The following is an 11,454-nucleotide window of genomic DNA, read 5'->3' as shown; positions in this document are numbered from 1 at the left end:
TACTTGAATCAACACATTTACACCCCTACACAACAACTCTATCATCATCTTTACAAAAAGACTACAATCATCCCAAAAGGCCCTTATTCACACATTTGGTAATGTCAGGAAATTAAAAGAAAAAAATAGAATATATCTTCAAATCTTAGAAATGTTGTTTCAAAGCATTTCGTAGAAACAATCAGCACATCAACATACAAATTTTTAACAGCTAAATACCAAAAAAATAAAAAAAAGGAAACACAGATTAGTATAGCACATTAACATTCATTCCCATAAGAAGAAAATGAAGTTTGTATGTCTTAAAACAAAATTAGTATAGCACATTACAATCCTAACTTTGCATAACAAGTGTTTTCCTTTGTCCTGAAACGTTCTTATGTAGTATTAGCAGAGCTGTCTATACATTAAGCAGCTTTCGCAAACCCAACCCTCAGGTTTCCGTAGTCGAACTCTGTGTGATAGACTCCCATGAATACGTCTCCCAGAATCCTGCAGCCATCAGCCATAGAAAATTAGTATTACATGCCCCTCCATTCAAGATTCCTTTGGCACAACTGCTTTCTCAAAATAGCTATGAATGTTATGGGACAAATTGATTATTGAAAAGCTGTTTTGGATATTAGAATTTCTTTTTTAAAAAGCCAGATAATAATTTTTTAATAGTTATCACACTATGCCATGGGCTGATCCACCTTAAGACTTCATTTGGGATAGTTTTTTTGTTGCTTTCTAAAATAGATTTCTAGTACAAAAAATTCTTGAATTAGAAAATTTTATACTGGAAAGTTGCTTTAGAAAGTAGTATGAAAGCTGTCCCAAACGAAGCCTAAGGCTTACCCCTTAAAAAAAAAAAATCTTTATTATATAATTCTTTAGGTAATTTATCCCCCACCATGTATTTTTCAATCTTTATTATAAGGGTTCTTAGGCAATTGCCCCCCCCCCCACCCCCCCCCCCCCCCCCTAAAAGTTTTAAAATACTATAGTCTTTAGGCAATTGCTCAAACATAATTAAACACATTGTGTAGAGATGTTACTGCTAAGGAACGATGAATCAAATACAAAGAGAAATAGTAAACATAATCCAAAAATATCCTTACAATCAAAATTTGTTTCGGGGGTAGGCGCTACCCCTTTGGACCCCCAACATATCTACAAAGCATACAACGATGAACAAATAGGGGTCGAGAGGCAGCGCTCTCGAAACAAATTTTGGTTGTAAGGATATTTATGAAAAAAAAAAACTCAACACTTCTACTTATAAGTTTGTCCCCCCTGAAAATTAAGGTTGGTTGTCCCCCTGAAAATTAAGATTGGATCCGCCGCTGCACTATATGCTTACTCTCACCAATTTTCCTACATAAAACTATGACAGCCTTCTTCTAAAGAAAAAAAGCTGGGAAAAAACTGTGCCAAAAAACCTTTGTAAGTTTTATCTTCAGAAAATGGAGGAATGGCCTGCGAGGAACATACCATAGAGGACCACGAGGAGGGGCCACGTCCAAAGCTGTGAATCCACTTATGCATTGGGCGGCTGCTCCCTCGCCAACTTTCAGAATATACTAAAAGAAGTTTCAAACGAAAATAAATTAATTAAACAAAATTTATTGTTCTTTGATAATAAGCTATCATAGCTTCAAGCTTATAAAATCCCCATATGATTTACCTGCTCAGCTGTTAGGTCGAACGTCTTGCCGGCAATGGTGAAGGAAACGCCGGGCATTGAAGAAATGGCACCGCAATCGACGGCGGACTCACCCATCGGACTAGGAAGTCGCTCGCACAGCTGGATTCTTGCAGAAAATATTAGCCTCAAACTGCTTAATTGAAAAAAAAAAAAAAAGGGAGAATATAATCGTTTAGTGTTTATTTACCTGGTTGACATAGTTCAGTATGAGCTCCTGTGTTTTATTCTCCTTCAACTGATTTTGCATCCAAACAACAGACATTTCACAGGCAGTGCACATGGCATCACTCCTACCAAGGGAAGATGTAGCCCCATTGTCCTTCACCACGCTCTCAATGCCAATGCTGCGTTACACATTTTTTAGTCAAATAAATGGGAAGTTTCAAATAGATGCAAAGAAAGATGCTGATTTCTCACCTTACTGAGTGAGTCCCATCAAAGGCACAGAGACCAATCTGAGAGCATATCGTCGTTGGTTGTGCCTGTAAAATAAATCATATTTAGCGCGTATTAATATATTTTTTCCGCAAATGATACAAAACAGAATGCAAGTGTTATGTGAAAGTGACAAAATTTATTGATACCTCGGCCAGCAACAGATCCAGAATTTGTTGCCCGTATTGAGCAACTACTGATTTGCATTCTTGGCTAACAACACCAGCAGCTCCAATTTTCTGGTTAATTTCTGTAATGATTGTCTGTATGGAACAAAAAGTCAGCACCTAAACGAAGTAAATTAATTTTTAAGAAAGATTCAGAATGACCCTACATTATCCAAGTATAATACTAGATATTCCAAATGGCTTATCATAAGACAAGTAACACACAAGAAAACTGAAAATATGAACCTCAACCCTACACCAAGAGTTAGGGGTGTCAATATTTGACACGACCTGAAAATCCGACTCGAATCCGACCAAAAAATTCCGGGTTTGGGTTCGAGTTGACCCTTTGAACCGAAATTGACCCAATTTTGACCCGGCAACCAAAGATAGACCCTTTTTTACCCAAAAAGCGGAGATTGACTGTTTTAGAACCCGAAAACTAGCAGTTTTTTATTGGCACTGTGTCATTTGGGTCGTGTCGGGTTGACTCAGACCCGAAGCGGGTTGGGTTCGGGTCCAAAAAACCGACCCGTTTGCAAAAATAGGTCGGGTTTGGGTTAACCCGAATAGTGTCGGGTCTATTTCAAATTCGACCCAAACCCAACCCGTGACCCGAAATTGGCATCCCTACCAAGAGTTACAGGTATTCTTTATGCACCATAGAAGAATTCATTATGAATTTATGATATGGCAAATAAGATTTTCCAAAACCTGGACTCCACCCTCATACATGGAAATTTTCTTTATGAAAACAAAATCAATAGATTTATAGCATGGATTGGAAAACATAGAACCATAGGCATAAAACGTGAACGAATGAACTGGAAGAAAATATTAACATTTCCCTCCCAGACCACCCACGTAGAAGCTTCCAAACAAGTTAGTGCATTAAACAAAATCGCTGATTAGATATAACAACTTACAGTTGGTCCAGCAATCAAAGAAGTACCAGAATCAGCTATAGCTGCACAGCCGCCAGCACAGAAACCTGGCAGTCAAAATATAAATGAAAATTAGATTATGTGGTAAGAATTTTAGTAAAATACAAAGGAATTTAAATTATGAGAAGTTTGAATGGCTACCAGTTTTTTTACCACCAACAAGAACATCACCTATATTAAACTGCATCACACAATTTCAGAAAAATATTAGTTATAGTAAGGATCAGCAAGAAAAAACTAGTTTTACAAGAATCATCACCGCTTTCACTATCCTTGTGCCAGATGAAATTAATTTAAAAAGATAGCCCTAATCAATCAAATGGGTAACTAAAGCATCCCACCTGCCAGTAGCCCTTCAGAGTCACGGGGACATAAGTGTGTTCACCCTTGTAATGTTTAGGGTCAGAACCTCCAAACACTAGTTCACCTCCCTCACCATCCTTAGAGTTCCTATTTAACCAGAAAGAGAAAACAGGATCTTTAATAAGACCTTGATCCACCATGTTGTACCTGAAAGAAAAAAGGAAAAAGTTTATCAGAAGACAACTTATAACCATTCAATCAACAAATACGATAGGCTTGCATCTTCAATGGACTACAAGAGTGAAACCATACTCATAACAAACCAAAAGTGTTTTCTAAAATAGATTGAGCCGGTTCTAGTGATGCTCAACAAAGCATAACTAAATTGAGATACATGATCTGGATTACTATTTTAAATGGAGATTGATGTCCATAAGTTTTATTCATTTTACTCACCCAAATATACGGTAAAAAAGACTACAAATAACACGTGCATAATTAAAAACATGAAAATGTAAAAGTAATTGAATATAGGGTTTTCATTTTTATATTCAAATGACATGTATGTATTACAAAGGCAATTTAAATTAATATAAAGCTATTTTTATTAAAGTAGCATATAAAGGTTGTAAACTATATATGAAGCTTCCACCGATGCAAGATCTGGGGAGTGCTTGATGTATACAATCTTACCTCTACAAAGTCAAGAGGTTGTTTTCATGACTGAAAGCAAGTGACCCCAAGATCACAAATAAAGCAAGTTACCACTGCTCTAACACCACCCTCTTTATCAAAATTACATATAAAAAGAGGTAAAAGATGAAAATTAGTTTCAAACTAGCAAGAATTTGAAGGAACATAGTATAATTTAACTCAGTTTTGAAGTTTAGAAACTGATATTGACAACACTATAGAATTTGATACAGTATAATATAAATTAAATCAGCTTAGAAAGTGAGATTGACTAAATTCTAGACTTAATAATTAAAAAATATAGAAATATCATCTTCAAGCTTTCTAAATTGAAAGACACCTAACCCTAGATAGCTTTATCTTATTTCCCTCCTTCCACGCTAGCTGTAGTGGACTATAAAAATGTTTAACCACGCTAGCTGTAGTGGACTATAAAATTGTTTAATAATAGTAGGTTGTTCAGTATCTAACATTGTCAAAATCCTTGTGTAAACCAAATATTAATTTAGATTTATATTCTTGAACATTTATTATATAATTGACTCGGTGAATATTTGCATTGTGATTCATGTGCCAAGTCTCTTATGTTTAAAAATACTACAAATAAGTCGGTCCTATAGGTTTTGAATATTAGTTTATATGTTTATATATGCTAATATCATTAAGTGACATCATATACTTGTTCTTATAGTCTATTCACAGTTGTGCTAGCACATTATATACATATGCAGTTATATATTATTATATTAAATTATCTTAATTGTTATATTACTCGTTCTAAAGTTAATACTAATTTTTATAATATTTTCATGTAGATTTATGAATAAATTATTTAAAGTCTTAGCCAGCAGAAGAAATGGCAAAAGGGCAAATCTCATAAATATATAATTTTCAAACAGCGCAACAAGATTGATGCCAGCCCAATTAACACCACAAACCTACACTCCACCCACTACTCTCATCACCACTGTCACTTGCAACACACCAACAATTCACAATTTAACAATCTGCCTCTCCCTAATAGTTGCACATACCACTCAATCTCATATTCACCTTTTCCACTGCCACTCTATGCAGAACCAACCATCTATATAAACCATCATTCCTACGCATAACCAAGCTACTACCTCCACCATCTCATTTTGTTAGATAATCTAACTATCCTGAGCTTTTTTATTATCCCTCAAATAGCCCTATTGACCACACACCTACCCATCACTAAAGGATTGTAGACATACTACGCATAAGCACAATCTATACATTGAGCTTCCTAGTCAAATGTAAGACTTAAATATGATTCTCTTTACACAATTAATAACGATTATCCTTTGAGATTTCTTTTTTTACTAAGTTAAAATATGCAAGTTTAACCCACCTCATTAAACAAAATATTAAATAAGAGATATCATGAGTAAATTTAATGTTCCTGATGTTTATCATTAAGAAGATACCTTCAAAAGTTCACATGTATCTTCATAAGTTTGAGGCAACAAATTTGACATTTTTATTTTAAAAATCTATAACTTTGAGATATCAATAATTTATTTTTATATTGCAGATAGCTAGATTTAGCTTTTCCCAACAACATGACCAGGTCATGAGGAACTTTGAGCAATGCAATTCAGCTCTAAGTGATATTTACTAATATTTGCAAATCAAGACAATGGCCTTAGTGGAATGCGGAGGGCATGTGGGTCGGATTATGTGCACAGTATGGAAATTTGGAGCATATTAAGAGAAGGTTAGAGTCTGTGAAGAAGTAGAGGAAGCAGCACAAAACATAATTGCACTTTTAACTGCAAAGTAAAGAGCACCTCCCTTCATACTTGCAGCTATGTTCCACAAAAAACATAGGGAGATGGACGAGGAGATTTAGATTACTTAAATAATGTAATTATGTTGTTGTATTTGTTCATTATTTTATTTAATGTTTTTTGAACAAAATGACTATACCACAGTCGAGCTGCATACATGCATCAATCAAAGGGAAATGAAATTATAATGGGGGCACAACAAATCGTAAAGAGTTTGTAAATATGAGTAATTTAAAATATAAACATTAATTATTTAATCATTTCAAAATATCATAAATAGTCATCTTTTACAGGATGATAAATGTGATTGAAAGATATACAAAGCCAGAATTCTATAAAAGATAAAAGATGGATGTTTAAGTGGATCATCCTAAAAATCAAATTATGGGTTGTTGACATAGGATTTTGGAAGAAAAAAGGGGATAATTTATGGATTAGGCTCCAAGTAGATAGCTTATGACTCTTAGTCCTCCTATATCCACCCAAAGTTATGTAAGGGATGAGTTACAAGAGATAGTGATGCACCAAGTGATTGCTAGGACCAAGGATCTACAAGCACATATGAATGTACAGATACAAACACATGTCGATGCACAGTTCAACAGTGAATGAGTCCACGGTAAGATAAGAGAAAGAGGTGATAATAGGAAGGAGTTGAATGAATGAAAGCAAAGAGAAAAGGAGTGAATGTTTGTTTGTGAGAACTCTAATTTTTTGCTTTTTAGGTAAATTTAATTTTTATTTTTGATTGTGCTATTCTTAAACGAGTGAATATTGTTATTTTATATTTAAGACTTGCTATCTAATGTATGCTATGTTTAATGGACAACATACAGATTATTGACTCAATAAGAATGATGCACCCAAACAAAAATAGCATCAAGCCTTCTGCAGATCTCAATCATGTAGCAGAAAATTCGATAAATATTCCATAAAAAACTTACAACAGCCAACCCTTTATAGCAATATAACCGCCGGAAGTATCAGCAATCTAATCCACCAAGAAAGTCATTTTCAGCAGATTTTGGTTCACCAAAAATGGTTTTTGAAGGGATTTTTTCTGATGCCCTATTTTTCATGGGTACTTTATATAGTGAGATGTCCTATTACAACCAAAACTTGTTCGGGTATCTTCGAATGCAACTTCAACAAAAATATTCTTTCTTAAAATAGATGAATATATTATGCAAAGTACATTTTATAATACTTTCTAAAGTTTACAATGTGTATTTTTTGAAATTTTGATGGTAACAATTGAAAGTTCTTTTAATAATTCAATGCTTGTGTATCATACGTATGTAATAAAACAATTTTCCATCATAACATGAACTAATCAAAAATCTAAGTGTTCATTTGTCATTACCAAACGCAGCAATGCCACATTTTTTTAGTCCATACTTCTACTGGGACAATGATAATGTGATTTTTTTCATGAAGGATGCAAAAAGTTTTTTAAATATAGAACTGGTAAATGTATCACATTAGAAAAAGCTAGAAATGAAGAAGCACAAACTAATGCTTTAGGTAAAGCTTGAATAAGCACGCAAAGAAAAACCAAGTCATTTAGATCAAAAGACTGATATGCTTACCATACAGGTACCACCTTATCAACTGAAATTTCTTTAAATCCTAGACCAAGTATGCCATCAAATTTCGCCACCAAGAAAGTGACACCTGGCTCCCTAGTGGCTTCAATAAAAACCTGTGAACACCAATGATATCAAAACCTACTCCATATCACAAACAAAATTAATCAACCTATACGTAAACAATTTCTACAGAACATACCTGATCTTTCACGAGAAGGTCGCCAACAGTAAGATGGTCTTGACTGAGGAACCCAGCAATCGCCCCAGTTCCATATTGAATCGCAGCAGATTGCCCTGGTCCAAACAATAGACAGAGAAGTCATAAAATACTCTTCTAAAGAGTGGCCTTTCAGTAAATTCAACGAGAAAGAAGTTATAATAAAGAGGAAACAATAGAAACTGAGCAGCATGACAGAAGATCATCATGAAGAAAAGATATTAGACAAGTTATGCTTTAAATATAGGACTAAGTTAATAAATAACAGGAGTTTTAAAGAGTTGAAACAGAAAAGCTAGAAACATTTATGTGCATCCAAGTATTGGCGCTCAAAAGTTAACTTTCATTGGCAGACAAACATTTTTTAGTAAAGTAGCGCAGATGCATTAAGCTGCATGATAATTTTTATGCTCAAAGTATGAAATCATTTGATTCCTGATGCCAAGCACGAAGGTTGAGGATTTTCAACACGAGTAAAACATACGCAACTTCAAAAACAAAAATAAAACAACTCACTTTAATTACAAACTCATGAATGATGCTGCATATTAAAACAATTCGAACAGAATTTTTTTCCAGTTAAATATAATTACAATTATTTAGATTTTCAACATAAGAGATCCAAAGTCACGACTCAAGAAACCAAGTGCAAAGATTGAATATTTAAAGAGTGTGAAAAGGATCATTGTGGTTGTGCTGGCCATGTTTCAAATACATGAGACTTAAACACAGTATGAGAATTAATAGCTCTCTTATGAGAAAATTATTCCAGAACTCCTTGAACACCCATTTTAAAGGCAGAAAAAAAAAACTTCCGACAAGAGCTAAACACCAGCTATGCCATTTGACCGGATTAGATTGAAAGCCAATTTTTTTCTCTCCAAATTTTTATTCCTTAATGATATCTTCCAATTCATATTTCAAGATTTTTCACATCGTCATTCAATGTTTAGTGTTCAGATTGCACTTCATGGAAGAGGATCTCATAAGTACTGGGTATCACAATTGTTTTCAAGAAGAATAAACAAACACTGCCTAAAAGTCAGAACATCACCATCATAATCAGTCACAGCACTATTCACTATTATCTATAGGAGGCTAGGAGCAATCAATGAAATCTAAAATAAAAGTGTTTCCATAGCTTTTAAACTCCTACTCACAAATAATTTGCCCCTTCTTACAACACATTCAGCAATATTTCTAGGTTAGCCAATCCCTTTAAGCAACTTTTCTCATGCTATTTTGAACGACCCATTCCCTTTGAATCCTTGTCACGATAATCCCGCTCCATACAAAATCAATGCTTCCTCTTCCCTCCAATGTGAATATCAGATATCTTACTCCACATCATATTATGATCATTGCCGACATAATATTTTTAAAGATGAGAATAACTGAGATTTGTGCTATCACACATTCAACATAAAATTTACATGTTTGTAATATTTTTCTCGTGAGCCCTTTTCTCCACCTAGCACCATGATAGCTATGAAATTGCATATTTCAATATGAATATTAGGCATACTTAGAAAAGGGCTTTATTGCTTGGATAATAATAACTATAGGTATTATGATTTATTTGGGACAGCTACATCATTTTGTAAAGCTGATTGTGAAACTGTCGTAGGAAAAGTTAATTTTTTTTTAAGCTTTTGTGCATGTTATAAATATTCTTTTGTTAAAAAAATTGAACAGTTATTTTCTTAAAGCTACCCCGCATTAGCAACTCTGGTTGAAAAAAATGGTTTCCCACATGAAAATTTCTAGAAAACTGTGAGAAAGAAGCGAGAAAATAATAGCCAAACGAAACTATGATTGCGGTGAAAAGCAAATCCCAATCATACCCTTAGTCGTACTAAACCTACTATCTACACCTCATGACAATATCCTAAAGAAACTAACCCGTACTTCCCAACAGGTTAAATGTAGGGCAAAAGTTTGTTCTGTTTTTTTATTCTAGGGAGAACAACCATTTTGGATCTTCAAAACGTTAAGCATAAATATTTTTTAAGCATAAAAAGAAGACAAAAAAAATGTCAAAAATTCTAGACAATAGCCCAAGCAGGACAGGCTCAACATCAAAAACTATAACAACAAAGAGAATGACTATGAGAAAAGACAAACCATTCTTCTTATAGGTGCTTGATTTGCCGGACTTATACTTTGAATGGAAAAGGCAAGCGACCTGCAAATCGTAAAAGAACAACTAAAGTAAACATCTGTTTAATCATAATTAATAGTAAAACAAGACAAGTTTCACGCAATAACCAATTCTGAAGCATGACCAATCTATGTGCCCGTACCAACAGCAAAAGTTTTACTCAAATAAAGTACTTACCGAAAAGTAGCACTTTGCCGATGGAACCCATAGGTTCGAGCTTCCAGTATCAAATACCACTGTGAACTTCTGCGGAGGCGAGCCGATGCCGATCTCCCCATAGTACTGAGCATTCATGTAATTCTTTAACCGTACAATATCCTCCTCTGACCCATCCCCAACTCCGCTGAGGCCAATCCCTCTTGCTTTAAGGGGTTCCGCCTCATCATTAACAAGCCTTGCAGCAGTCCTGCTGATCTCATCCAGCGGTCTCTTCTTCAGCGCGACCCTCACGAATCCTTCCGCAGAAACCGAGAGAATCAGCGGAAGAAGAACGATCGTCACAACAAGAAACGCCGAAGCAATCCCACGCGCATTCCCCATGAAAACTAGTCGATCAAAACAAGAGAAATTTCAGATCAAACGTATCAAAAGCAACACCGAACAATCAATCAACAATTGCAACATAAAAGTATGATATCTTCAAAGATCGGAGTGAAAAATCTCACGAGTAACTGAAGAAACTTTGCTCACCGAGGAAGAAATCACCGCCGTGTAGAAGAAGAAGACGACAGCGCACCAAATTACGAATGCGGAAAGATGCCACTCGCCAATCGGGTCCGGGGTAATATATAGAAAGTCCATCGAGTGTCAGTTTGATCGTACGTCGTGCCACCCGTCCGATATTGTAGGAATTATCATAGCCGTTAAATCACGTTCCCCCTCGGAGTTTAACTTACCGTGAGGTCACGAGAACTTATCTATGGATTTATGCGGGGAGGTGGTCCTTGTTGGAGATAACGACGGGAAGTCGCATAGACGAGGCTAATGGCCGATGGGACCCGCGTTTGAGGATGCTTCCAGTGGAGGGAATTTGGATGCCTTCTGCGGAATAATATCAATTAATTAATGATTCAATTAGTGAATTGTCTTCAAAAATTATAGGGACCCCCAAGTTGGTTTATAATGTGGGTGAAATCATTACGTGCGGAGTCTGAATATAATTTTATATTTAAATTCTAATGAAATTATGATATGTGAGTTTGTACATACTGTATATAAGATGTGTATGAACTTAAGTATACGATGTATAAGTCTATATGTAACGATTTCATTGGAGTTTGAAAGTAGAACTGTTCGAACTTCGCACGTAGTAATTTCTCATAATGTTGACTCATTTAGAATTTGTGGCTAGAATTACTCTTTAGCTGGTTGAGATTTTTTTTTTTTTTCAGGATAGGTGCTCGGATTTGATGTATAAGAATTCTCAAAATTATTTTCAATA

General features: G+C 34.9%; 1 protein-coding gene across 2 annotated transcripts; it reads right to left on the bottom strand.

The window, feature by feature from the left end:
• Nucleotides 1–201: 201 nt before the first annotated feature.
• Nucleotides 202–10,835, bottom strand: LOC110114425 (phytepsin). 2 transcript variants are annotated; one of them, XM_020847296.2, is made up of 14 exons: nucleotides 10,704–10,835; nucleotides 10,191–10,558; nucleotides 9,977–10,037; nucleotides 7,835–7,929; nucleotides 7,636–7,748; nucleotides 3,578–3,746; nucleotides 3,378–3,417; nucleotides 3,219–3,283; nucleotides 2,275–2,388; nucleotides 2,108–2,172; nucleotides 1,878–2,034; nucleotides 1,670–1,789; nucleotides 1,477–1,565; nucleotides 202–492 (listed from the first exon to the last, which is right to left on the bottom strand). In XM_020847296.2, exons 2-14 carry the CDS (start codon nucleotides 10,551–10,553, stop codon nucleotides 408–410), a joined length of 1,536 nt encoding a protein of 511 aa, XP_020702955.1. In that variant the 5' UTR covers nucleotides 10,554–10,558; nucleotides 10,704–10,835; the 3' UTR covers nucleotides 202–407. The 2 variants fall into 2 exon arrangements, with proteins under 2 accessions (XP_020702955.1, XP_020702954.1); XM_020847295.2 differs by having other exon boundaries at nucleotides 10,679–10,829.
• Nucleotides 10,836–11,454: the final 619 nt, after the last annotated feature.

The sequence above is a fragment of the Dendrobium catenatum genome, unplaced genomic scaffold (assembly GCF_001605985.2).
Source record: "Dendrobium catenatum unplaced genomic scaffold, ASM160598v2 fragScaff_scaffold_798, whole genome shotgun sequence".
NCBI lineage: Eukaryota > Viridiplantae > Streptophyta > Magnoliopsida > Asparagales > Orchidaceae > Dendrobium > Dendrobium catenatum.
The sequence above is the reverse complement of the archived record's forward strand: the minus strand, read 5'-3'. Positions and strand labels throughout refer to the sequence as shown.

Bases quoted from the DNA above. Each gene is read 5' to 3' on its own strand.
- LOC110114425 (XM_020847295.2), bottom strand. From the start codon at position 10,814: ATGGACTTTCTATATATTACCCCGGACCCGATTGGCGAGTGGCATCTT. The intron at 10,559-10,678 runs GTGAGATTTTTC...TTGATCGACTAG, and splicing joins CAAAGTTTCTTCAGTTACTC to TTTTCATGGGGAATGCGCGT. The intron at 2,389-3,218 runs GTAAGTTGTTAT...TGTTCCATACAG, and splicing joins CTTTGATTGCTGGACCAACT to ACAATCATTACAGAAATTAA.